Source organism: Aspergillus clavatus, genomic scaffold (assembly GCF_000002715.2).
Source record: "Aspergillus clavatus NRRL 1 1099423829750 genomic scaffold, whole genome shotgun sequence".
NCBI lineage: Eukaryota > Fungi > Ascomycota > Eurotiomycetes > Eurotiales > Aspergillaceae > Aspergillus > Aspergillus clavatus.
This window is the reverse complement of record NW_001517110.1, coordinates 544,264-571,723: the sequence shown is the minus strand read 5'-3', so window position 1 is coordinate 571,723 and position 27,460 is coordinate 544,264. Positions and strand designations below refer to the sequence as shown.

The 27,460-nt window shown below is 39.9% G+C and overlaps 5 protein-coding genes across 5 annotated transcripts, besides 14 other annotated features; 2 read left to right on the top strand and 3 right to left on the bottom strand.

Moving 5' to 3' along the window:
* Nucleotides 1-614: part of a mobile genetic element that runs on past the window's edge.
* A 2,152-nt stretch (nucleotides 615-2,766) lies between these two features.
* Nucleotides 2,767-4,167: a mobile genetic element.
* A 1,985-nt stretch (nucleotides 4,168-6,152) lies between these two features.
* Nucleotides 6,153-6,192: a microsatellite.
* Nucleotides 6,193-6,893: 701 nt separating this feature from the next.
* Nucleotides 6,894-7,961: a mobile genetic element.
* Nucleotides 7,962-8,684: 723 nt separating this feature from the next.
* Nucleotides 8,685-9,290: a mobile genetic element.
* A 301-nt stretch (nucleotides 9,291-9,591) lies between these two features.
* Nucleotides 9,592-9,623: a microsatellite.
* Nucleotides 9,624-10,432: 809 nt separating this feature from the next.
* Nucleotides 10,433-10,585: a microsatellite.
* A 1,092-nt stretch (nucleotides 10,586-11,677) lies between these two features.
* Nucleotides 11,678-11,711: a microsatellite.
* Nucleotides 11,678-11,735: a microsatellite.
* A 157-nt stretch (nucleotides 11,736-11,892) lies between these two features.
* On the bottom strand, nucleotides 11,893-13,335 carry ACLA_002320 (putative integral membrane protein; the record flags this gene model as incomplete). Its single annotated transcript, XM_001276246.1, has 6 exons — nucleotides 11,893-12,244; nucleotides 12,316-12,788; nucleotides 12,837-12,904; nucleotides 12,964-13,000; nucleotides 13,073-13,092; nucleotides 13,155-13,335. The coding sequence occupies 6 exons, from the start codon at nucleotides 13,333-13,335 to the stop codon at nucleotides 11,893-11,895; spliced, it is 1,131 nt and encodes a 376-aa protein (XP_001276247.1).
* A 41-nt stretch (nucleotides 13,336-13,376) lies between these two features.
* Nucleotides 13,377-13,412: a microsatellite.
* A 624-nt stretch (nucleotides 13,413-14,036) lies between these two features.
* Nucleotides 14,037-14,070: a microsatellite.
* Nucleotides 14,071-15,419: 1,349 nt separating this feature from the next.
* Nucleotides 15,420-15,439: a microsatellite.
* Nucleotides 15,440-16,143: 704 nt separating this feature from the next.
* Nucleotides 16,144-16,169: a microsatellite.
* Nucleotides 16,145-16,169: a microsatellite.
* Nucleotides 16,170-16,997: 828 nt separating this feature from the next.
* Nucleotides 16,998-18,243, bottom strand: ACLA_002310 (uncharacterized protein; the record flags this gene model as incomplete). Its single annotated transcript, XM_001276245.1, has 5 exons — nucleotides 16,998-17,131; nucleotides 17,194-17,263; nucleotides 17,356-17,678; nucleotides 17,744-17,899; nucleotides 17,952-18,243. 5 exons carry the CDS (start codon nucleotides 18,241-18,243, stop codon nucleotides 16,998-17,000), a joined length of 975 nt encoding a protein of 324 aa, XP_001276246.1.
* Nucleotides 18,244-20,065: 1,822 nt separating this feature from the next.
* Nucleotides 20,066-22,034, top strand: ACLA_002300 (putative MFS sugar transporter; the record flags this gene model as incomplete). Its single annotated transcript, XM_001276244.1, has 8 exons — nucleotides 20,066-20,137; nucleotides 20,209-20,483; nucleotides 20,555-21,101; nucleotides 21,155-21,242; nucleotides 21,289-21,487; nucleotides 21,537-21,637; nucleotides 21,687-21,785; nucleotides 21,841-22,034. The coding sequence occupies 8 exons, from the start codon at nucleotides 20,066-20,068 to the stop codon at nucleotides 22,032-22,034; spliced, it is 1,575 nt and encodes a 524-aa protein (XP_001276245.1).
* A 1,637-nt stretch (nucleotides 22,035-23,671) lies between these two features.
* Nucleotides 23,672-24,633, top strand: ACLA_002290 (SDR family oxidoreductase; the record flags this gene model as incomplete). The annotated part of the gene is made up of 4 exons (XM_001276243.1): nucleotides 23,672-23,732; nucleotides 23,791-24,038; nucleotides 24,105-24,308; nucleotides 24,367-24,633. 4 exons carry the CDS (start codon nucleotides 23,672-23,674, stop codon nucleotides 24,631-24,633), a joined length of 780 nt encoding a protein of 259 aa, XP_001276244.1.
* A 57-nt stretch (nucleotides 24,634-24,690) lies between these two features.
* On the bottom strand, nucleotides 24,691-27,293 carry ACLA_002280 (putative C6 transcription factor; the record flags this gene model as incomplete). The annotated part of the gene is made up of 8 exons (XM_001276242.1): nucleotides 24,691-25,198; nucleotides 25,253-25,494; nucleotides 25,558-25,992; nucleotides 26,048-26,346; nucleotides 26,397-26,875; nucleotides 26,932-27,053; nucleotides 27,151-27,174; nucleotides 27,240-27,293. The coding sequence occupies 8 exons, from the start codon at nucleotides 27,291-27,293 to the stop codon at nucleotides 24,691-24,693; spliced, it is 2,163 nt and encodes a 720-aa protein (XP_001276243.1).
* Nucleotides 27,294-27,460: the final 167 nt, after the last annotated feature.

Genomic DNA, 27,460 nt, shown 5'->3' with positions numbered 1-27,460 from the left:
AGATAATAATTCTTTAGGGTAATATAATTTAGACTATAATAGTTAATATATAGCTAGAGGGTGCTATCTTTCTTCTTTATAAAGAGGACTAGTACTCTTATTACTAACTTTAACTCCTAGATCTATTCTTTTATAAGTATTATCTAAAGATACTTATAAAGTACTACTAGCTCTGCTAGAGAGGAGTTATAAAGAGGTTTAAAGAGTGGTTACTTTCCTTCCTCTAGATCTATCTCTAGATCTATACCTTCATAGTATGGTAGTAACTCCTGGGCCTTCTTCTCTGAGAAGACTATATAAAAGTCTATAAGCTATTCTAGTATAAGGTCCTTACTCTCCACTACCTCTTATAGGGCTACTATAACTTATACTACTATAACTATTATATCTTCTGCTTCTGCAAACTCTTCTACTAAAACTAGGTGAATTTACAGAGCTAACTCTCTGCTAAAGATTACCTAATCTTCTCCTTAGAGAGTTACAGGGTTATGCTGCTTTAACTATAGCATCCCTAAGATAATATAGTTTATATCTAGGGATGCTACTATAAGCTCTATAAAGAGTTACTCTATTTCTTTACTATCCTTAACTAGGATAGTGGCTTCCACTACTCCTTTATTTCTTATCTCTTATAAGGTTAATATCTCTGTAAAGACCTACTACAGTAGGGTATGCTAGTTATTTTCCTTAGCTAGTATTACTAGGATAAGATTAACTAAGCTTCTACTATTAACTAGTACTTATAAGGCTAGTCCCTGCCCCTTCTCTCCTGCCTAAGCCTAAAGGAATATACTTAGGTAGGAGAGTAAGGGCCTATGATGCTCCCTACCCTGCTCTTTAGTAGTAATAGTTATAACTAGTTATTTAGCCTTCACAGGACCCTCCTACTTAGGCTTACTCTAGTAGTATCTTATAATATGCCCTTCCTTATTATAATTAAAACAGACTTATAAGGTATTAGAAGTATAAGGTAGTGGACCTTACCTCTTTATAACTAAGGTAGTTATAGTAGGCCCTATTCTCTCTATTTTCTTAGTAGTAATATAGTCTATAAGAGGCTTCCCTAAGTTTCTAGGGCCTTAATAGTCCTTACCTCTATGTGAGGGGTCCTAATAAGTATTTTACTTAATACTTAGGTGTAACCTTATAAGTAGGGAGACCATCTCTTCCTTAGATTTTAGGAACTCTAAATATTTATGGACCTTCTGCTTAAATACTATAGGGAAGGATTTAAAGAAGAGGTATAATTATACTTTCTTTATATTTTTTATATCATCCCTAATTTTAACCTGTTACTTACACTACCTCTGCTAGTATATATAGTCTATCTCTCCCTTACAGGGCCTTATCTAAAACATCCATAACTATGCTTCCTACTTATAATTCTCTAGATTACCTAGCTATAATTCTAGGAAAGCACAGAGGCCTTTCCACCCCTAGTTATAGAAGTCCTTAGAAATATCACTCTGCTAAAGGTTAGAGAGAACATAATCTAGATAGGCTACTATAACCTTAGTATACTCCTTCTTATCCTAGCTATTTGCCTCTGCAGTGGACTCTTAGCTTATGATAAAGACTTAGTATATTATATAGTTATAGGTTAAGTATCTTTCTAACTCTGGTGGGGGTTAGATTTAGATATTAGTCTTCTTTATAGGAGGTAAGGATAGTTCATCCTATTCCTAGCTTTATAGGTGCTTTCTATGGCCTATCCCTAGGTTATTATAAAGCTTCTGGATTTCTTATAGGAGCTATAGTTCCTGTTATAGATGCTCCCTTATAGGGGTTGCTACTAGTAACTTTAGGTCTACTAGAATAAGAGAGTCTTATAAACCTAGCTCACCCTCAGAGCCTTCCTCTTCATGGGCTATCTCTTTTCCTGCTATCTAACTTTATATAGTCATGGAGGAGGGTTTACTAGTTAGTTTAGGTCTAACTAATCCCTTTTATAATACTATTTTCCTAATAGACTAGTTTCAAAGGTTGAGTGACAAAATATAAGGATCTATAATCTGTGAGAGTTGGAAACTAGTGTGAAAGAAGAATATTTATAAATAGGTTTAAATATAGGTGTCCTTATTCAAAGAGATTATTACTGAACTTCAGAGTTTAGTAGTTATGGGTGGGGTTATTATCTTTATATGTCATGTGACTATTCACATGACCTCTTACAAGGATCCTCCCTCCAGGTAGGCTCCTCTGAGAACCTTCGCGATCCTTACACTATTCCTATTTAAGATATTTCTTTAACCCTTATAATATTTAATAATTTAGGCATTCTTTAACTATAGCTTAGATATTATATTATAGAGAAGGCTACTAGGCTTAAGTTCTAATAGCTCCTAGTAATACTAGGTAGCTTATATAACTATATTCTCTATATATTCCTTATAGGAAGTCCCTTTAGAATAGAATCTCCAGGTATAGGGCATCTCTGATATCTATAATATAAATTAATTTCTAATAATGTATAAATCATCCTCCTAGGTATTATCTATTTATAATTTAATTTAGTAAGAGGTATAGTACCTCTTTTTTTAGTTTAAAAGATAGGGCTATTATTAGTATAAGCTCCTACTTCCTTTTATCTTATAGTAAGATCTATAGCTCTAGGTATTCTACTATAATATTATATTATTTATACTCTATAAGATTATTTAGACTTTTAAAATATCTTATCTCTACTACCTCCTATACTTCTAGTATATTAAGTAAAGTTCTTTTAGTAATATTACCTAGCCCTTCTTCTATAAAGTTAGGGTATTAGCTAATTATATCTAGTACTATTATTTTATTATCTTTTTAATAGTAGATTTCTAAGTTATAACTTTAGAATTCTTTTACCCACTAGGTAAGCTACTTTAAATACTTAGTTATATTTATAAGATATTAAAGGCTCTTATAATTAGTTACTATTATTATTATCTTTCTATTATTAATATAGTAGTCCTATCTCTAAAGGGCTTCTTTTATTATAAGTAGCTTCTTCTTCTATATTAGATAGTTTCTTTTTATACTACTAAGCTTCCTTCTATTAAATATAATTAGATAAAGTTTATGATTCTTATCTTCCTATATTAAAACCATTCCTACTGCCTATTCTAAGGTATTAATCTTAATTTAATATAGTTAATTAGGGTCTATAATTATTAGTATTAGTATAGTAATTATTAGTTTCTTTAAGTTAGTAAAGATATCTTAACATCTTACTATCTAGGTAATTAAATAGAATTTCTTCTTCTAAAGGTCTTTATCTAACTTCTTTAATAAGTTATAAAAGGTAGCTATAACTTATGTAAATCCTAGTATAAACTAATAATAATATATTATAAGTCTAAGAAATTATTATACTTTATAGATATTTTTTAGTTTTAGTTATTAGATAATAGCTTCTATCTTAGCTAGTATTAGCTTTATAGTTCCTCCTCTAATAATATACCTGTAGAATTTAATTTCTTATTAACTAAATTTATACTTTAAGGCTTTTATAAATAGCTAGTTCCTCTATAATTAGATAAGGACTTCTTATATATATTATTTATATTCCTCTTTACTTACTAAGAATATTAAGATATTATTAAGATATACTACTATATATAGGAGATCTTATAGTTAATTATTTATATATATCTAGAATATTATAGATGCATTACAGAGCATAAATAGTATTATAAGAAACTTATATTTCCTAAAGAAGGTATTAAATACTATCTTAGTAATTAAATTATTTACTATCTATAATTACTAATACTCTAAGAGAAGATTAATTTTTAATAGGATCTTTACCTAACTAACTTAGTTAATTAGCTCCTGAATTCTTAGGAGTAGGTAGATATTCTTAATAGTAACTTTATTAAATACTTAGTAATCTATATATATTTACTATTTTCCTCCTAGCTTTAGGACTAATACTATTAGTAAATCTTACTAGCTTACTAAGATCTAGATTACTCTCTTTTATAGTAGTTCTTCTACTTAGTAGTAGGTTTCCTTAAACTTCTCTAGTAATTAGGGGTAAGTATTTATATTAGTTAGTTTAATATTACTAGTATTAATAATATAGTCTACCCCTTAGGTAGGTAGTATTCCTAGGTTAAGTTCTTCTTAGAATATATTCTTAAAGTCTTTTATCTATTTATTATAATTTATAGTTATTAATTCCTTTTTACTAGTTCAGAGGAGGTATAATTATACTATTAACTTCTCTTTCTATAAGATTTATTTTAGTTATTTTATAGTTACTTACTACACTAAGTTATCTTCATAATATTTAATCTTATATTAGGGGTTAATAAGGTAGGTAAAGTATATTCTTCTCTTATTTTAAAGGATTATCTAGTCTAATTACTAGTTAATCTATAGGTTAGTAACTTTTAGCTAGTTATAACCTAAGATTATCTTATACTTATTAATATCTAGAATCTATAACTTAGTAAGACTAGTTTATTACCTAATTTATATTAGTATTCTTACTTATTAGTAAGTATTTATTATAGCTCTATTTAGTAATTATATAACTAAGGGTATTTCTCTTTTACTATAAGGAGGCTCTATTATACTAAGATAACTAGTAGTTATTTTGATATAAATAAGTAATTAGCTCTATAGTTAATAAGGGCCTTAACCTAAATTATCTATCCCTTACTTTATACTTCTATTATATAATATATAGAGTTAATACCTATTATATTTAGATATACTTTAGTAATTTCTTATAATAATTAAAGATTCCTCCTCTTAGGTAGTTCTTCCTTCCTATCTTTAAAGAGATTATACTATATATTCTAGTAGTTAAAGGCTTTCTTTATTTAATTAATAAGTACCTCTAGATTTATTAATCTTTCTTATTTTTTATTATTTTTATAGGGCATAATTAAAGATATCTAGTTTTGCTATATATAAAATATACTTTATTCTAGTAATACTATAATTTCTACTCTAATAAATCCTTATTAGATTATAGGAAGTTTCTCCTTAGCTAGGGAGAGCTAGTAATTATACTTAGATTTATTAGATCTTTATTATACTAGTTAAATTATGATTTTAACCATGGGTTACCTCTAAGTTATTAAGTAGTAACTAAGCTATTCTTATAGAGAAAGAAGTATTTAACTACTTTATTATATATTTATAGTTATATTTAGTCCTCTACCTATCTTTTCCTAAGCTCTGGTTAACTCCTAATAATAAATTTTTAAATAAGAGAAGCTTTATATACTAAGGGAGAGATATATATTATAGCTTTACCTAAGATAGTAGTATATAGCTATATAAGTTATAGACCCTAGGTAAGGCTTTTATATTCCTTCTATCTTTTATTATTTATATTATATTTCTTAAAGTTCCTTAGTAGCTATATATAAAAGATTTCTATATTAGTAATTATAAGTATAGGATTAATTTATAATTAGATTTTATCTACTTTCTATTTTTTATAAGTATATCCTGTAAGTTTCTACTTAATAATAATAAGATATTCTAGATTAGAGGGAACTCTCCTAGTTACTAGTAAGATATCCCTAAAATATTTCTTAACTCTTTTCTACTATTCTTAGGCAGCATCCCTTATGTATATATCTTTATACTCTAGGATAGGAGTAAGGTTTAAGACCTTAAAAATAAGTAATAATCTATAATAATAATTTATTTTTTATAATCCTAGAGGTAATACTTATTTATTATATTATTTTTAGTAAATACTCTAAAAAAATATATTAATATTAGTAAGTAGTACTCCTTAGGCTACTATCTTAAATAGCTTAATAAAGGCTTATTTTATATCCTTTAATAAATCCCTAATAGGATTATTTATCTTAGATAGCTAGTTATTACTAGTAGTTCTAGTAGGGAGGCTTAAGGATATTATCTTATAGGGATTATTTTCTATTAAGACTTATTTTAGTAATTAAATAATACTTCTTTAGCCTAGAGTTACTATATCTTATTTTATTTTTATCTCTTTTAATAGGGCTTAGTAAAGAGTTCTCTTATAGTAAAAACTCTTTACTAAGTATAACTACCCTACTATCTTTTAGCTTAAATTTAGTAGTTACTTATAGGGAAGAGCAGTAGGTATTTACTAAGATAAATATAGATTTAATAAAATAAGAGTATTTAATTTCTTACTATCTATAACTTTAGATATATTATTAGATAGAATTACTATAGGTAAGATAGTATTACTAGAGGTAAAGAGAGATAGGCTAGGCTAATATCTCTTTACTTACCTAGAGTAAGATCTTATATTTATATCTAGCTACTAGCTATCTATCTAAAAGATAAGTTATAGATATTATAGAGATTTCTTAGATTAACCTTAGTAACCTAGGGTCAACCTTAATAATTATTAATCTACTCATGATATTTATTTACTGATATCACAGTAGTATAACCCTATAATCCTCTAAAAAGAAGATAGAGTAATCTTTAGTATAGAGTTAGCTCTATAAATTTATCTAGTCTTAGTAGAAGAGTTTATAAAAATAGAAGATATAGTAGTTATAATAGTATAAGTTATAGAAACCTTATAAGAGGTAGTAGAGAGTAAGAACTCTATATTAGATTAATTTATAAATTTTTATATAGTCTTCTTAGAGGAGAAGGCTTAAGAATTATTATTATATTATAAAGATATAAATCTAGAGATAGATCTAAAGAAAGAGAAGTAACTATTCTTTAGACCTTTTTATAATTCTTTTTTAGTAGAGTTAGTAGTACTTTATAAGTATTTTTAGATAATACTTATAAAGAGATAGATCTAGAAGTTAAAATTAATAATAAAAATATTAATCCTCTTTATAAAGAAGAAAGATAGTATCCTCTAGCTATATATTAATTATTATAATCTAAATTATATTATCCTAAAGAATTATTATCTATTCCCCCTTATTTTAGAGATTATTAAAAGACTTATAAAGAAGAGGATTTTTATATAGCTAGATCTTTATAAGATTTATTATAAAGTTAGGATTATAGAGAGATAGGAGTAGAAAATAGTCTTTTATATAAAGTATAGGTTATTTAAGTATTTAGTTATATCTTTTAGACTTACTAATACTTCTATAATATTCTAGAGCTTTATAAACTAGCTATTCTATAACTATCTAGATATCTTTATAATAGTCTATATTAATAATATTATAGTATTTTTATAAGATAAGAAGGAGCACCATAAGTATGTCTACTTTATAATAGCCTAACTTTAATAAGTAAAACTATTTATAAAGCTAAGTAAGTATCTCTTTATAATAAAGAGAATTAACTTCTTAGGCTATATAATTATACTAGAAGATCTAGAAATAGAATCTTTATAGATTAATACTATTATAAAATAGCTATAACTAGAATCTATAAAGGAGATCCTAGTATTCCTAGGGTTTACTAACTAATATAAGAGGTTTATTAAGGGGTATTTATACTTTTTAGTATATCTTTTAGACCTCCTATAAAAACCTAGCCTAGGGAGTAAGGAGAGGACTCTAGAGAAAGAGTTCCTAATCCTAGAAGTAATAAATATCTTTAATAAGTTAAAGAAAGTATTTATAGAGTAGGTAGTCCTTACCTACTTTTATAAGAAGTACTACTTATAAATAGAAATAGATATATCTAGATATGCCATCTATAGAATATTATTATAGCTAAGTAAAAAGGGTTATTAGTAGCTAGTAGCCTTCTTCTTATAGAAGATATAACTTATAGAGAAGAATTATAATATCTATAATTAGAAACTCCTTATAATAATAGAATTCTTTAGGGAGTAGTACCACTACTTAAAGAGTTTATAGAAAGTTATTAAAGTTATTACTAATTATAATAGTCTTTACTACTTTAGGACCATACCCTAACTATTATAAAGATAAATAAAGTAGTTATAAATACTTATAGTATTTAATTTTAAGATAGTCTTCTATATAGGGAAGAAGAACCCTATAGATAAACCCTTATAAAGAGCTAATTATAAGAGAGAGGCTATAAAGGCTAATACCTAGAATTAAGGGGATAGAGACCCTAATATACTAAGATAATAATTAATATTTTATAAAAGAGAATATACTAAAGTAAATATCCTAAAGAATATAGAATAGAAGGTTTATATAGTACTAGTCTAAGGGATAGTAAACTTATAAGAAGGACTAGCTTAGAGAGCTAGTATTTATAAGAGTATCTAAGGGCTAGAATCTTATATAAGAGACCCCTCTATAGAAATTTAGGTCCTACTACTAAGATTACTTATATAAAATAAACTTATAAAGAAGGTCTATATAGTATAAGTAGGAGCTATAAAGAAATTATTATAGTTATATTATATAAAGAATATATTATTATATTAGATAAGCTATAAAGGGCTCCTCTATTATAAGAGTTTACTCTATATCCTAGATTATTATAGCTTAAGATTAAGTATTCTTATAAAACTCTATAATAACCTCTTTATAGGCTACTTTATAGAATAAAAGATAAGAAAGTTAGTCTTAAGATACTTCTAGTAGCTAGAAGTAAAGAATTTTATCTATAAATACTATATAGCTTATAGGGTATACTAAGGATTATAATAGACCTAAAGTAAGTAGTAAGGCTTACTAGACCCTATATCTATCCCTATAGATATCTAGATCTAAATTACTATAAATCTAATTATAGATCTCCCTGTAAGTACTTCTATAGTAAATTTATAAGAAGCTTTTAATAGTATCTTAGTAGTAGTAGACTAATTTAGTAAGATAGGCTATTTTATATCTATCTAGACTATCCTTAGTAGGAAGAAGTTAGTAATAACTCTAATCTATAAGGTCTTCTAACTTCATAGAATCCTAGAAAAGGTTATTATAGACTAGGATTCTATCTTTATAAAAGATTTCTAAGTAGATTTTATATTTTATCTCTTAATTTATAAGGGTCTTTCTATAGCCTACTACTTATAGATAGATAGCTAGATAGAATACCTAAATAGTATGCTAGAATAGTACTTATAAGCCTATATTAACTTTAGTTAGAAAGACTAGATTAACTATCTCCTTATTATAGAGTTTACCTATAATAATATATACTAGGTATCTATTAAGAATATACCTTTCTATATAGTTATAGGTATTAACCCTTATATAATAGTAATAGATTCTATAAACTAACTAAAGAGTAAGATTATAGAAGAGTTAATTATAAAGAGACTAACTAAGCTAGAATATACTTATAAGTATATAAAGGAGGCTCTAATAAAGGCCTAAGCCTACTAAAAGAAATATTATAATAAGAAATATATTATAAAGGTATTTTAAGTAGGAGACTAAGTCTAGATCTTTACTAAGAATATATTATAGATTAGATTAATTATAAAGTTAGATTAATTAAATACTAGTCTAGTATAAATTATAGAATATATAGGTAACCTAGCCTACTATATAAATCTACTACTAGTCCTTAAGATATATAATATATTTTATATCTTTATGCTTTATAAATATAAGAAGATAGAAGGAGTAAACTTATAGGAATACTTCCCTATCTATAAAGCTATAAAAGAGGATTATAAATACTACCTAGAGGTAATCTTAGACTTATAAGGGGATGAGTAATCTATAGAGTATTATATTTATTAAAAAAGATATATTAAGAAAGATAATATTTAGGAATCTATAAAAGACCTATACTACCTATAAATCTATAAAGACTATATAAGGAACCCTATAAGGAGGGGAAACTTATCTTTATTAAGGAGAAGATAAAATAATAAATAAAAAAATTATAAAAATCCCTAACTCCTAAATCTACTATTATAAAGGTATCTAATATTAAGCATAAGTATAATATAGTTTATAAGGCTAGAAGGATAGCTACTAAACCTAAGAATACTTAAAAGAGTAGTTCTTATAACTATAGTAGAGATAGTTATTATACTTCCTAGCTAGCCTACTAGAAATATATACTATAAATACTAAGCTTATACTTAGGTTATAGTAGATACTATACTCCTAGCTAGTAGGAGGTCTTACTCTAGCTCTAGTTATAAGAATAGTCTTATAGAGCTAGATATAGACTCCTAGCTAACTAGGTATACTAAAGTTATACTAGTTAATAAAATAGAGTAGGGTCCTAGTAATCTATACTTACTTCTAGCCTAATAGGGGTTATAATCTTATCTAGGGTAGGAGCCCTATAACTACTACTAGATTCCCCTATAAGTAGGGGAGGAACTAGACATCTAGGGGTAGCTCTATTATTAGGCTAGAAGCCTAGATAGTAATACTACTAGTAGTAGGTATAGGGGTATCCTAGTTAGCCCTAAAAGTATCTACTAGAGGTAGTAGCAGCCTAAAGATAGAGGCTCCCCTTATGATAGGGACTGGTTATACTCTTATTAGATTAATAAAAAAAGGCCTATATATAACCTTATATAGGGGGAGGAAGGCCCTTATAGAAATAAGAGAAAGAGAGATAGAAGGAGCTATAATAGTAGTAGTAGTAATAATAATAATAATAATAGGGATAGTAATAGCAGGCCTAGTAGAGGTAGTAGTAATAGGCCTAGTAATAATAATAGTAGTAGTAGATATAGAGGGGAGGAGTATAGTAGATAGTAATAATAATATAAAGATTATCTTCTTCTTCTTTTATAAGAACTATTAATAAGAATACTATAGACTTATAAGCCTTTACTTACCTCTAAGAGATTAGAGGAGATAGATAAGAGTAGAGATATAGAGAAGAATATATAAAAAAATATTTTTTTATAAAAGAGGGTTTTTACTAAATAAAGATTTTTACTAATATATCCTATTAGAAATTAGAAATCTTAAATAGACCTTAGGGGCTAAGGTCTTTTAAGAGGGGGGGGGGTAGTTATAAGAATTATAAAAGTTTATTATATATTATATTAAAGCTATCTTTATAAAGGAGCCTACTAATAAGAAGGCTCCTTATAAGAGGTTATATAAATAATTATATAATCTATAAAGATATAAACCCTGCCTATAATCACTAAGCTCTAAAGTTTAGTAATAATCTCTTTAAATATGGACACCTATATTTAATTTTATTTATAAACATTCTTCTTTCACACTAGTTTCTAATTCTTGCGGATCACAGATCCTTATATTTATGTTGGGGTGACATACAGGAGAGGTTATGTGACAGTGTATTAGGGCGCTAGGCTGGGAACAGCAAGACTAACTCAAACAGGCAATTCACAGATCCACCTGGACTGCTTACAGAACAGAGTACAGAGCCACCCCTTGAGCCATCCAGATTCCCAACGGATGAGTGGGGATGGAAAGTCTCAGACATCAGAGTTGATGTTGGATCATTTGATGATGCGCAATTCCCTTGCTTCTGCACTTGTGCAGTGAAGATGTCTGGCGCTGTGGGCTCCAGGGTCCGCCGTTAGAATGTGTTTCAGGTTGACGAGGCAGATGATATGATTTGATAGGTAACGGCCCGTTGAGCGTGAGCATACAATGTATATGATATGCTGTTATAGGTGATCTACGCTACAGATGATCATCAGTGGATACGGTCTCTGCTAGTGCTAGCAATGCCTGGTGCAGGTTCATGCTAGAGAGTGAACTGGAAAAAAAAATGGCTGGGTATATTTCTTAAGTACAACGACCGTGAAGCTAACAAGGGATAAGTAAATACAAGTGGCACGCTGATCCAAGAGGGGCCTCATGAATATATATGTGGAAGAGAAAGAGAAAGAGAAAGAGAAAGAGAGAGAGGGAGAGAGGGAGAGAGGGAGGGAGGAAGGGAAGCTGGATAGCGAGGGTATCATCAGCGGCCACCTAGCCCAATTCAACCCAAAAAAAAAGAGCAAAAGTCCGTCTTCAAGGTAAAATAGTACATGTATATCATCTCATGTCCGTTTTTGTTCTTGTGCGTTCTCATCCGAATTTATATATGTTATCTCGTCGTCACTGACGTCGACACATCCACCGTCTTCATGATTCCCGTCGCCTCGACGGGGATTGTGCGATGCGTCGAGCTGTCGCCGCGGATGGAGGTCTCGATCTTGGGCTCGCCCTGCGCGTTGTGCACGAGAATATCCTGGTCGGAGCTGGCGTCGAGGAAGCTCATCTGGTGCTTGCTGCGGCTGTTGTGCTTGTCGGAGCGGCTTTGCTTGGTCACGCGGCTGAGCTCGTGGGTGGAGGTGTTGGTGGCTTTGTTGCTGGAGTATTCGTGGTAGACGTTGCTGATGAGGGCGGAGAGGGCGGGGAGGCAGGCGCAGATGACGCCGATGGCGATTTCGGCGTTGCTGGAGAAAAGATGCACATTAGTCTCGGCTTGACAAAGGTGATGATGGGGACAAGCAGGGGGGAGACGGACCCGATCATGTTGATTCGCATAAACGAGTAGGTGCCGTCCTCGGACTGGCCGGTTCTGAGGATGAGGACGAGACGGACGACGCTGGATGCGCAGGCCACGCCGCCTGCGCCGAGGATAATCATCACGCGCAGTTTCTTCCGCATGGGCATTTGCAGGGTTAGGGTCAGGGGGAGCGGGACGAGAAGGATGATGATGTCGCTGACGACGCTGACGACGGCGTCGGCGAGAATGATTGCCGACTGGTCCAGGCAGGAGCCTGGGGTGGAATCTTCCCAGAATTTGGCGATGGGGTCGCAGATGCGGATCTTGACGATGACCGCGGGGATGTAGTAGAGCAGCATGATGGCCAGGAAGACATAGATAAAGATCACGGCCTTGCGGTACGGACTGAAGACTCTTGTCATGATCCAGAGCAGCGAGACTTTGGTCAGGAATGCCGTGGGGCCGTACATGACCATGGTCACGTAGACGGTCTATCAGGGTCAGATTTCTTGATTGACAAGCGGAAGGGGTCGATGTACCTTGTGGAAGGAAATTAGATTTGAATGAGGCACATCGGGCTGGTGTAGTCCACCGCCGTAATGTCCCACTGTCAACCAATGTCAGTGACCGTGCATTGAAGGCATTCCATGAGCTGGGGATACTGACTTATGAGAGCAATGACAGAATACATGACTCCCAGGAACTATATTCTCTCATACTCGTCAGCACATGCAATGCAATACACCTTTCTAGAATTCTGGATGGCATTGCGTACCCAAGCTCCCAAGCACGTCCCTACAGAGAGAGCAGTTAGCATATCTCCACCATGTGATTCTTGAACTTGTCAGAGCACGCACAGTCTTCTCTTCCGAACCCATGAAGAATAAAGACTCGGGCGTAGACCCGCAAGCCGAAAAATACCGTCATTGCGATGATGCATAGTGACTGTGTTGCTGTGTTCCAATTCTGCAGCGACTTGTCCACGGCACCACCTGTTGCGCTGGCAGCATCTCGCCCAAGCAACATTGCGGGAGCCATCGCTGGTGGAAAGTGGACACTGTGAACAATCGATAGGAGACTTTCTTTTCTTTTCTTTTCTTTTTCTTTTTTTTTTTGAGGAGATCAAGGACACACGGATGTTTCTCCCAACTGGGGGAATCCAGGGAAATAAGAGATAACGGGGTTGGAAAAAAAAAGAATAAAAAAGCATAAAAACCAAATTTAAGAATTAAAAATGAAAGAAAGAAGAGAAGACTAAGTGATTGACAGGAAGGAAATCAAAAAAGGATTGACGACATGGCAGATCAGATCATCCGACAGACAGGGTGTAAGTGCATGAAATGGGGGGAATCCCAAATCCTTTCTGGTGAACAAAGTACAGAACAAGTTATATAATAGTAGATAGATAGACTGGAGATGGATCCCAGAGGGAATGATAACAATCAGAGATTAATGAATAATGAGTGACAAAACTGACAAATTGATGATCTTCAACCCAGTGATTCCATCCAGCATCGATTTATCAGTGACAAGCCCTGGCTAGTCCGCAGTCCCCCTGAATGTCGGGAGCACCGTTCGAGTGGTAAGTCTACGATCGATGGAGCGAGATGGATAGATTAATACTTAGATCTAGTCAGTTAGCCGGCGAAGTTTCTGCAACCTGCATGAGCAAAGAAAGTAGAACTGGGCACGAGGTCGTACAGGGTCGCATATCTCGATCTGCTCCGTGGCTTGGATAGATGCATGCATGTATGTATATATGTATTTATGTATACAATATAGTCCGATGATCGTGAGAGCCAGCGTAACCCTGTTGGATCTTTGGATTTCTTTCCAGGAACGTGATGTGAAGAAGCAGGACAACCTAGATACTCACACCGCAATCCGCGGGCCAGAGGCCTAGAAGTCCATGACTACCCTAGGTGCTAAGTAGCTTGTTAGCCAGCATCTCTCCTCTTTCTCTCTCTCTCCCCCCCATTGGAATCCTCGGAACTGGAGCCCGCTCTGCAGGTCTTCACCAATGGCAGACAAGCCTCCCGAAGCAATGAATCAAGAGCAAGAACATTTTGCACACCGAGACCGGGTTGTCAGTTAGTCCGAATTTTAGCACCAAGAAAGTGGGAAGAAAAGATACACACCCATGTCCATCAATTGAAAATCCGCAGCAGGGATTGATTGCATCCATATGTACTGGGAGTTGGAGCAACTAGGATTGTACTGTGTATAGCCGAAGCGGGCAAGCTAGCGTTGCCTCCGACATTATTAGTCGCTAGGAAAATATGCTCATTGTTAAAAATTCCCAATTCTCGCTAAGTACAGAGTAGATAAAAGACACTGGTCAGTGGTTAATCTGGCAAATCAATCCGCATCAGGATTTGGCCAGGATTGGGCCCAGTCTCAGACCATCGAGGGGGAGACGGGCGGAAGGCACACTCCGTAGTCCGTACGTTGCAGAGACGGCAGGTACCGTGCTAAGCTATGGGACTCGAATCCTTCTCCAGTGGGGGAATGTGTGCCTTGACTTTTGAGAATTGAGACTCGAGGACTCGGGACTCAGGACTCAGAGCCATGACCTGCTGTATGCCTGAAACTCATCACATTTTCTTTTTTTCCCTTCTCTTTGTTTTTTTTTTTTTCCCCTCCCTTGTTCCTCGGAAAAGAAGATCGGGGGTTCCTGATTGACGGTGACAGAAGTCGGAGCCATGGTATCACGAGCGCATAGGCCGACAGTTCATTTCACAGATATCAAATAATGGAGACCTCGTGGACATCGCACATTTGAGATTCATACAGGTCAGAAAAATAAGAATACAAATCGAAGAAAAAAGAAAGAAAGAAAACGGACATTGAAGGGGGATAACCAAAAAAAAGCAAATAATTACCTGTATTTTTCTAACCAAGAGCATTCCCATTCAACGAATCAACTATGGAGTAGACTAATGCTTTCTGTGTCCCCTGAGACAACGAAAAGCATCGTGCTCCATACTCTCTTGTCACTTGCTCCTCAAGTCATGACAGTCCGTGACTAGTTACTATATACTCCGGAGTTCTTAATTATAGAGACAAATTAGCAAAGTAGGAGTATCGTGTCTAACTAACCACAGTAGATAATGTCGCAACAGAAAAAAAAAAAAAAAAAAAACTATCATACAGTCATCTCCCAGAGCCACAGCGGAAACTCAAATCCACTTGCCGTCCGCCGCGATGTGAGCGCGGTATACTCCGTAGGATCCATCATCTCAAATTCTCAATACTCTTTTCCATATCGGGGGTAGCGTGCATCTCCACCGTCAAAAATGATATCAATACCTGTAATTACATACACCCCGACGGGGAAACGGAAAATATGGTGAGGTACCTTACATGTTATGGCGTCCAGGTCTTCGCTTTCAGCATCAGCATCAGCATCGTATCTGCAGTCTGCACTCTGCAGTCTGGAGATACCAAAGCAAAAGCAATAACTATCACCAATGAGTTGTCTAGACTTTAGGCCCCCTCACTGGCTCCCCCTCATTCATGAAGAATGGAGAACATACTTTCAGCCCGGGAACTCTGAGTTTAATTCTCTCCCCCAGATCACTTGCCTACGGAGTACAGAGTACAGTCTACTGTGTACATCCACGGTGTCCGTTAACCTACCCCGAGTCCAGTCCCCATAATTACGAAAAAAAAAAAAAATCAAAAATAAAAGTTCAACAATCCACCCGACAACGGGTCCGAAAATCAAAATATTTCCCAGGCGGAGCTATCCTAGCCCCTCCCTTAGCGTCGGACCAGAAACTCTATTCCAGGGTAACATTGGTCGATCACTTGTGCAGAACGGAAAGTGCAGATGTAGCTTGCGCCAAAAAAAAAAAAAAAAAAAAAAAAAAGGTTTTCACAGAGGGGGGAAGATATCCCATATTCCATATTCAGATGTCCACATGGTCAACGGAGGTTTTTTTTTTTTTCTTTTTTTGGTACCACGAGCCCAGGCGTGAGAAGGAAAGAAGAAAAGAGTATAGAAGAGGGTAAGACCCTGAGAGGTATCATAAAAGAAAAAAAAAAGATACTTTCCACACTTCGTACGGGGAAGCTGCACCACAAACCCTCGAGCTCGGAAGCCAGGATCCTTGGATTTGCTTCCGTAAAGCTCTTTCGGCTATTGCGCACAAAGTACGTTTCACCCTGATGGAGCTTTGGCCTGCTGTCACTGTGAGCCTACAGTGTACTCTGTACGGATGCCGTATGGCTCTTGGGACTAGAGACTGGGAGGATTCATGTCGCTGCTCGCTAGACTAGGTCTTCAATTGCAATTTAGTGAGCGATAATGCTCCAGCCTCCACCACCGGTGAAATTTGGAGTCGGGGGAGCTTGCAATTTGATATTGCTAGGAGTTTCGGTTTTCACTGTGGGCCACTCTCTTAGGTAGCTCACAAAGAGGGCATTGCGCGATGTTTGTCCAAGTTGCCACGGTGGTTGGCTGTTAATCCCTCAAGTCAGTCGAGTTTGTCGCAGATTGAAAAGTATTGGCTTGAGAGCGAAGAGGAAATTCAATAGTTGGCTTTACATTGGCTTGGACTATCTGAAGCTGGCAGATTGCAGACTACCAAGTACCAAGGGCGAATTATGAAACTCTCTGTTCACAGGTTAAGGAGTCAACCTTCCGAGTTGATGCACCATGCATGAGTTAAATAATCGCGTACTACAATACCTAATTTCTAGAAGATTGCCATCATGTTGGGAGGAGAAGATACCCCACCAGGCATGTTCAAAGGCACAGAGGCCACGAAGAAACTCCAGCGCTGGAGCTCTTGGCAAGTGCGAGCAAGCGCTTCCAAGTTGAACAGCTCCCCTGAGAATTGGGACACATCAGCTGGCGAGCAAACAACATATGATTGTCTCCGCCGAACTTACCGATAGGCATGCCCCATCCAGCAAGCACGTACTCGTGCAAAAACAAATCCGGGTTCTGTGGTGGATAAACCTGTCATGCATCATGCCATGTGTTAGCTTGCAACGGTTGATCTCTCACCTCAGGGCCCACACGTTTCTCGCTCCAACGGTTCCTTATCTCACCTCCCAACTGATAGCGTCGCTGGCGATCGCCGCGAATCCGTTGTTCCACAGCCATCGGAGCACGTCAGTGGTTGCTTCGACCCCAGCGTGCTCTGGGCTCGGGTTGTCTGAATACTGCTGCTTCTGCACATCGGACATGGCGGTGTCCCATTCCTTGGTGACGCCAATCCGCACAAAAAGGATGTCGCCTTTCTGGAACGTAATGTTGCATTCTTTGGCGATTTCCAATATCTCCGACAATCGCACCTGGTGAGTCGAGAAGGTGGTGTATGTGATTCCCTTCTTTTCCGCCCACGTGGCATAGTCGATCAGGACTCCACGCCCTTGAGACAGAGTTCAGCAACGCAAGAGGTAGATAGTTTAGACAGGGCAAAGAAGACGTCCTCACCTGCGATTCCCTCCTGCGCCCAGTGTTGCATCCCAATGCGATCATTCTTACGGTCATTGATCTCCGCAACCGTCGTGCCTCCGTAGAACACACGTTCTGGTTGCCCGGGAACAGTCTGGGAGAAGTGCCGTAGCCCATCCCATTGACTACTCTGCTCTGGAAAACTACCGTCAATACCACTCAACGATATCCGACTGTGAAGACCTACGCGGGTTCATGGTATAGATATCATCAAAGGCAACCCCGCCCAGCAGCGGAATGATCCGATGGTTACAGGGCTGTCGATTCAGATTTGGAAAGTCCAGCTTCGTCAATTCCCAGCTCATTGTAACTCGTTGACCGGTCTTGATCTCAGAGGCAGCCGCCTTGGCTACCACCTCGGGAGTCAGGATGGCAAGCTTGCCCAGTCCCTCTTCCCGGCTTCCCGGCTTTCCAACCCATACTTGCTTTGGATTGGGGAGGTCGTCAAAGGGAGTATCCCAAGGAGAGCTGGCAGCCATGACAGGGATGCCTGTGGAAATTATTGATCTTTGGAATTGATATGAATTTGAAACAAGAGTCTGATCGGTAGTATATATGACAACCAAGCTTCTGATCTACTGGACTTCTATGCAGGTTACGTCTGCGAATTTGTTCAACCCAGATGTTGCTTGCCCCATCGGACAAACATTCAAGCGACAGAGGGGTTGAAGAGGGGGAACAATCAGAACACATGGATGCGATCAACTGATGGCCCTAACTAAACCCATACTGGATATAGCTGTCAGCACATAGTTCCACGAAACTTGATAGTGCCAGTTCATCAGAGTAGAGTTCACCATCATATTTCATAGTTCAGAAGAAGAGGGAAATTATTAATCAATAGCGGAATTCGGAATGATGGTAATGGTATCATTCATATGAAATGATGGTCATTACAAATGAGGACCGTCCCATTAGTGCCATCCACGTTGTGACATTCCTTTTTGCCCTGGAAATCTTGGTAGGTCTGAGTAAGATGGCTCTTGGTGCTTGGGGGTTAGATAGACATGACATGACTCGATGACCTTCCAGGCCCCCTTACCTCTGTATCCTCCATCAACAGATCGATGATGATCAAGGTGGTGTAACAATGACTCTTTGTTTGGAAGACGGAGATTCCAATAATAATTTTTTGAGGCGTCAATGCAACCGTGTAATATCAGTACGGAGATATCGCGTAATGTATCAAAGTCAGTAGGTAACGTGCTCATCAGAGCGGCGGGTGGAGCCAAGTTGTCAAGTGAGGAGACCTGGAGAAATGCGAAGAATTGTTTGATTGGCTGTTCGGTCATATGCGACAAATCCAATTACATTACATTAGTAGTGTGGGTCTAGTGGCTTTTCTGGATCGTCAATCGTCAACATTCTAGCACGAGGCAGAAACAATCAAATTCCTTGACCCTGGCTTGACTTCGTACCTCACTGTCGCACCGTGCTGATAACAGCATTATTAAGATGCCGCAATTCGCGAATGAGAAGCCACCTTCGGCCTCGTTGAATGATCCAGAGCTTTCCCCTTTGAGCAACCTGCAGCAGGTGGAACCTGCCACACCCCTTCCTTCCGCCAATTATGCAAGAAGCACGGAGGATGGGCTTGTGCAGGCAAATGGTCAGCGGCGAAGAGCAAGGGGTTGTTTGAGAGATGAAGATACCTACTACCTAGTACGGAGTACCTACTACTAGGTACCTACTTGCTAGTAGTTAGTTACCTAGAAGACGAATAGATACTTGCTCCGGCCACAGAGGATCGAGAGCGCTCTTCCCGAGCCATCTTCTTTCTCTAACTCCTAACTCCAAGTCTGTAACTCTAAGCTACCTCCTCATCCGTTTGAACTAACGCAATAACCGCGTGGGTATATTGGCTGCAAGGGCAGAGAGTATGGTTTGATAGCTTTAGATCCGGGATGACGCTCACATCGTAAGAAGCTCTGGAGCTAGTATTTAGCAACTTGGGACTCTGTGCCCTCGAAGCTCTTCCTACATCAACCCGTGATTTCTCCTACTCTTTCCCTTCCTTTTCTTCTTTCTCTGGAATAGTAGTAACTACATACTGAGGATCCGTTGGAATCTGGTTAGACGGGCAGTGCAAGAAGGAAGTTGATCGTCCTCGTGCAAACCGCGCCAAAATCCTTTCCCGTCTCCATCCATCATATTCCTTTCTTTTTCCCCTACATTCTACCCCCCCTCGCTTGTTGCTTGCCTCAGTCCGCCCGTTATACCTACAGGGGTCAAGTTCCTAGGTTCACTTGAGGCTTAGCTCAACTCAACAAAGTTGCTGCATCACATTTGGGCCAACATATTATGGGGACCTTTGGCTCTCAGACCAGTACCTATAATAGGCTGGTCGCCATCTTCGTGGCCATTGGGTCTATGGTTAGTGCCTCTATTCACAATCCATATCTGATATTTTCTTTGTGCTCACTTTATCTTCTCGCTTGTTCTAGACCTATGGTTACTGTGCTTCCATTATCGGCAGTACAATCGGGCAGCCGGGATGGTATAGCTACTTCAATCTACCCAGCGAGGGCGAGCCGGGATACGCTTCGATTACCACACCCGCCATCTCGACGGCGAATGGTGTCTTCAGCGCTGGGGGTGCTGTTGGCACGCTGTTCATCATGTGGTCGTGCGACTACTTTGGCCGCAAGGTGAATATCCAACTCGGTGCCTTTTTCTCTCTCTTCGGAGGCGCGCTTCAGAGTGGCGCAAACTCGCTCAAGTACGTTCAGTTCGCTTTTCGAACCAATCTTGCATGTTTGCAACGCAGGACGCAGAGCTAACGACGATTAGAATGTTCCAAGCCGGTCGATTTATCTGTGGCCTTGGTATTGGTCTCCTGGTGACCGTGTGTCCCATGTACCTCTCGGAAATGTCGAGTGCCTTCCGCCGTGGCTGGCTGGTCGGTCACCATGCCATCTTCTTGGTCTTTGGCTATATGCTTTCTGGCTGGGTTGGCTATGCATGCTATTACGCCCAGGACATCAGTGGCGGTTTTGGCTGGAGATTCCCTCTGGCACTGCAATGCTTACCGCCTCTCGTGCTCCTGGTCGGATCTCCTTGGTTGCCCCGTTCTCCGCGTTGGCTCATCTCCAAGGGCAAGCATGAGGAGGCCAAATTGATCCTGGAGCGCCTCCGCCAGTCTCCAGAGGACCCGGACAATTTGGTGGCCAAGGAAGAGTATTTCCAGACCACGGAGCAGATCCGTCTAGAAGCAGAGCGGCTGTCGCAGTATGGTAGCGTGTGGAAGGCAGTTTGGAAGAAGAAGTCGTATCGCAAGCGGATGATTATTGGATTTCTCACTCAATGGGGAGCTGAGTTTGGTGGACCTCTGATTATCGTATGTTGAACCGTCGATGTCTTGTTTCGAGTCCTCGCTTAACAGGATTGTAGAACAATTACGCCGTGCTCCTATACACCAACCTGGGTATGAAGGACGGCATGCCTTTGCTTCTGAGTGCAGTCTGGTTGACTACAGCCGGTGAGTCTATTGTTCAGAGGCTCTGAGGATTGAGCTAATTCCCCAGGTCTCATCTACAATCCCCTGGGCGCTTGGCTCCATGACAAGGTCAACTCGCGCCGCGGCATGTATATCACCGGCTTTGTTGGTATTGTCATCACTACCTCCTGCCTGGCTGCGATGACTGCAGAATTCGCCGGCACCACGAACAAGGCCGGCAATGCCTTTGGTATCCTGTTCATTTACCTTTATCTTGCCTTCCAAGGGTATGGCTCCTAGTCATCTATTTTGCATTTCTTGACTAACTCGATCCAGCACTTTCTGCGACACTACCATGTATCTTTATGTGTCTGAGATCTTCCCAACCGAAATCAGACCGATTGGCATGGGCTTTTCTGTGTTCGGTCAATTTGCTTGTAGGTGATCCAACATGGGATATCTTGATCAATGGGCTAACCTAGTTAGCGACCCTGCTCTTGCTTCAAACTGCCCCTATGGGTTTCAATAATATTGGCTGGAAGTACTATCTAGTCATCATCTGCTGGTCGGCCTGCTTTATTCCAGGTAAGACTGAACATCCCCGATCGAGCCAATCGTCAAACTAACAATCAACCCAAAGTCATCTACTTCTTCTTCCCCGAAACTGCCCGCTTGACCCTTGAGGAGATTGCCAAGAACTTCGGCGAGGAAGTCGCTGTCCACCTCACAGATGCGACCGACGAGGAGAGAGCACAGCTTGAGCGGACCATTATTGAAAAACCAAACACTCCGTCCGAGCAAACTCAGGACTTCGAGGAGTCCAAGTCGGCCTAGAGCGACTTGCTCCATCTTTCGATCGAAACTATCATGACACCTTTGACTCTCAATAGCCGTTTTGGCAACAGCTTCTAGCGTACATTGTCGATCCTAAGGAAATTTTTGGTATAACGTTAAGTGTATGGAGTATTTGATTTTGATGTTCAGCTTCCGCCAGGGGGGGACGGATTGCCTTTTTTTTTTACTGATTCATTGAAGTTTATGGTGGGCGGGAGGCAAAACCTGCCCGATCACTTTCCTGAATGACTGACGGACCTGATGCCGATACCCTCTTTTGATGTACATAATACTGGAATGATCAACCTGACCGATCATACTGCTAGCCTACGGGCAGGCGAGGCGACCGGCTGATGCTATGACGATCGCGACTATCATGACAAACAATGCTATTTGACATTTGATGTCCTCGATCAACCAAGAAATCCCATGATTCTTGCCAATGATCCAAGCCCATGACTCCACCATCTATTGCCTTGGTGTTCAATAACCACGCCCATCCATATATGAAATAGAGAGGGGGGAGGGGGGAAAGAATCACCTCACATCCCACGTTGCACAGCGAAAGCGTCGTGATCAGCAAAAGATCAGCACGAACCATGACCCAAGTCCTCCGTAGCCCCCTGAATGATATGTAGATAGAATAATAATATAGATAGAAGTGCTGCACGCATCACCCGTAATCAGTCTCTACCCGAAATCGAATATTGATGTCGATCAATGATCGATCGCCCGCAATCCAGAACACGTGGGCTTCCTCCTCGACTCGCCCGTTGACAAGTTAAAAGAGTTGAGAACTGACATGTCCTATCTACCTATACAACTATCTGGGGGGGGGTTATATCTATCTACCTAGTGGATGAAATGCAAGAGACCCTTCCTTCCTTATCCGTAGTCCATTCCTGGCCTGCTCCTGTAGTTATTCGAACTTGAACTGGAATTTGGCTCGAAGCGAAAGAGCGCATAGTTTGGATCCCGCATACCCCGCCGTCAAATCCATTCCATATGGGGAGCATGGTATGGCATAGTCTACGGAGTAGAGAATGACCTCATCCAGCGGCCTTGGTGGGTAGTAGATGCATTATTATTACGGAATGTGAGTTTACGGTTTACCCTAGCCTAGCCTAGGTTATGAGTATGGAGGATGGAGGATGGAGTTACTCCGTGCGGACAACGGACATCCCTCCCAGGGGCAGATGGGCAGATGGCCCCCGCACATTTCACAGGTTTAACGCGACAGAGAGGATTCAGGGGTACGGATGTTTGGTCCTAGACTTCGCTGTTTTTTTTTTATTTTATATATATATATATTTGGTTGCTCTTCTGGGGCGTTGGGAGTTACACATCGGTGCTGGCTGGAGGTTGTACGGGTGTACAAGTGAGCTGGCTGGGGAGGGGTTTTGCTGGTGTCGAATAGAGAGGGGGGAATTGGGGAGTGTGATGACTCAGGGGTCGGCATTTACACCGTGGGCTTTTTTTTTTCTGTTTGTTTGCTTAACCCCTCATTCATTTCTATATCTCGGCAGTGTGTATGTGGGGGAGGGGTTCATATATAGCTCGATGGATGGGTGCTGGTGTTCATTTCTAATGGCGTCGAGATCTTGTTGTTCAATGCAAGCCCCTGTATATATAACACAATGACCAACACGCGATTACAACCCGGGTTCCGCCTTCAGGGCAAAGTGGCTATCGTCACAGGTACGCGATTTTCCACCCGGCTGCCAGATACACGCAGAGCTCTGACAATACTTAAAAGGAGGAGGTTCAGGCTTCGGTGCGGCGATTGCTCGCCGCTTCGGCGAGGAAGGCGCCAAGGTGATCCTCACCGATATCAACGTCGAGAATGGCCAAAAGGTTGCCGCGCAGGATCCCGAGAACCTCGTTTTCCAGAAGATGGATGTCACGAGCGTGGCGGATTGGGACGAGGTCATGGACTTGGCGTTTTCGAAGTTCGGCCGGTTGGATGTGCTGGTGAATAATGCGGGGACCTCGTATCGGAATAAGGTTCGGGAATTGTCCCTGGGGTTTGAATTATGATTGGGGATCTGTCGCTGACACTGCTGTGTTTAGCCAACGTTGGAAGTCACCGAGGAAGACTGGGAGCGTGTGTTCAATGTCAATGTGCGGGCCATCTTTCTCGGATCCAAAGCCCTGGTGGCTCGGTTGATCGAGCAGGGTCAAGGGGGCTCCATGATCAATATCTCCTCCACAGGCGCCTCAAGACCACGTGCGGGGTTAGTGTGGTATAATGCATCTAAGGGTGCTGTTTCTAACGTATGGGGTTTGCTTCCGCCGCCTCTCTGCACCATAGCTGACATCGGCCATTTCATAGGCAACCAAAGGGCTGGCGGCCGAATATGGGTCCCACAACATCCGAGTCAACACTGTTAGTCCTCTCTTGTCCGGGACGGGTCTCTTCTCCATGTTCACCGGCATGGAGGACACCCCTGAGAATCGCGAAAAGTTTATAGGGAACGTGCCCCTGGGTCGGTTGACAGATCCGGACGACGTGGCAAACATGTGTTTGTACCTCGCTAGCGACGAGGGCAGTTTTATCAACGGCGCTGAGATGATCGTCGATGGAGGCAAGTGCATTTAGACAGATAGTGTTGAAGCAACCACCATCTGGGCCAGCATCTCCCTTCAGTTTTTCGTTTCATGAGTAGGGCCACGTAGCCGGGTCCCATAGAGACATATCCTCTTCCAGCAAGCCCATCATATGCTGGTTACCTGAGAACCAGCTCCCGAGCTGTGTCTGTGACATCATATTAGCTGGAAATTGTCCCTCCATCCCAGCCTCAATTTCAGGCATAGTCCTCGCTGCCAGAGGCTCTGTGACAGCAGCACTCCAGCGAGAAACGCCTTCTCCCGACGCAGGAGCCAGGCCCAGGGCGCTGAGATACGTATCGAATTCTTGCCCCACAGACGCGAGACCTTGGTTTTCCGGAATCTGTGCCTGTGCTTTCGCTTCGACGTACAGTCTGGCAACATTGCTGAGCACCTGACACAGACTATGCAGTTTTGCAATTGCCTCGGACAGAAAACAATTGGGTCCCAACGAGGATACAAAGTCCTCCAATCGCACAAGATCGGCGCGAGAGGATACCTCAATGACATGGCAGAAGAGGACAATAAAAGGGACGAATGGCGCATATAACAAGGCCCTGATCACTGTCATTCCTGAGGAATTTAATTTATGCCTGGTTGGGTTGGCTTACCAGTGTAGATACGAGCATTTTGTGGCCTCATTGCTCTCTCTCAACATATTCATACATGTCTGGTGAATTTCCAAGGCAGTCCGAGCGGTTTCAATGCATTCAGGAATGAAAGTAGACGGAGAATTCTCTGGAGGAGGAATTGCTCTGTATATCAGAGTCAACACCGCCAAGCGGCTGACTTCGTCCGATCTAATCCAGAAATCTTCAATTTCCGACATAACTGGGGCAACTACACTCAGTTTCTAGTGACCCATCAGTACTTTTGCGCGCTTAGGATCAAACTAAATCCACAAGCAAAGGCTTACCTTGAATTGTTCCATGACGGAAATTTCCATCTCTGACGCCAATTGTCGGGCACAAAAAACTCTCTCATGTTCTGCTTGACCCAAACCCGCAGGGCTGTATAGTTGCTCGTATACCTTGCCTTGAATGGTCGCCATTTTAACCCATAATTGGTAAATCTTTCTCCATGGTTCTTCAGCCGCATACGCTCCGAATGAGTTAGGCAGAGTAGTATCATAGTCCTGTATCGTCGAAGCGCGCCCAAGCCTTAGTGACAGACCTTTATCGAGGCAGTAGACAGTCCAGAAAAGTCGGAGCTCTCTTTCCTTCCCTTTCTTATTGCTATTCTGGTCCATGAATGAGCCGCGGTGGTATCCAAGAGTTTGACATAGCCTAGCTGCAGTCGAAGTCAAAGTCCAGGCAAACGAGGGCTTTGAAATCTCGATGGCATGGACAGCCTACATGTGCGTTACGTCAGTCGACTGAAGGAAATGAGGAAGCACGACCGCTTACTCCCAATGTAAGTGCTTCAATAGACTCTGGCCGAGTAGGCATCAGCAAACTCAGGTTTGCTAGGGCGGTCTCGAGGTTGTTGCGACAGAGCTCGATGTACTTCTGATAATCGGCGCGAATCTGTGGACTGGAGGTGAGGAAACTGTACTCGATGAAGACATGGTACAAGCCACCATTGGCGACTATAAAGGTAGCATCGGAGTAATCTTCTGTTGCAAAATACACTTCGCGGCATTTCTGAATGAACTCATCCACTTCGAGGAAAGGAAAGAAGCATTGGAATCCAAAGGGGGGATGTTCTATCGGTGCGTCAGTCCTGGTCACGACTTCCTTGTAATGCTCAACGTACCTTTAATCCTGCGTAGGATCCCCACAACCACTTGCATCGGAGGCATAACCAAATCTCGCAGATTAGAGTCTCGTATGTCTTTCTGATTTGGCAACCGAACCTCCCGAGATGAGGATCCTGGTGGGTGACTTTGCATGTTCACCATCTGTTTGAGCGCCGCGAGAGCTGCATTGACCTTCGGCGTGGAAATCTGAGGCGCGCTCCGCGAAACTACAGTCTCGAGAAACGTACTCGCGTAGACCGAATGAGCCGCCAGGGAAGAATTGCCCTCGAACGCAGTACCAGACTCGTACTGATCCAAGGCGGCTGTCGTGTTAGAGGTATATCCAGAACCAGCCGGAGTATGTTCTTTAGGACTGGATGCCGTGTGGTAGCATGGCTCAGCAATAGTCGTGCCGGAAGTAAAGTACGACTTGAGCTCAGAAAGAACATCTTCGATGTTGCTCAAGCGCTCCTCGATAAGATCGATCTTTTTCTCACTGGGAGGAGTCAACAATGGGCGCTGATGGATTCGCTTGGGGAGACTACCACTTACTATTGACTGGAAATCAAGACTCTTCGCCGGTCCTCTTTCGGTTTCTGTCCTGCACCGGTAGAGCGGCATATGACCTGTGCACTGCGGCAATTTGAACATGGTGATCGCTTATCACAACGGACCTGCAAATGGACATGGTGAGCTACTATCCATCTCGAGCGGTGGGTGCAACAGATGAGAGTCAAGAGATGCTAGAAAACTAAACATTCGTCTTCACACCTTTCGTAGACGACATTGGTCGCACTGCAGTCCATTAGCAATTAGCAGCACACAACAACCCACTATCTACTACATTCCGGGTCACTCACCGCACGCTTGTTGAGCAGTTCTTTGCTGTCGCTTTCGGCACTCTCGGCCTCCATTTTTTGATTATCAGTTATATTAGCGAAGCCTTTGTTGAGTTAGTCTAATCGCCGTCTACCTGGTTGTATGAGAAAAATGGCTTGGAGACTTGCTAAAATGGGATTTGGTTAGCCTGAAAAGGATGTCGTATTGTGCCGGAACCCGCGGATACCGAAGAAGCCAAATG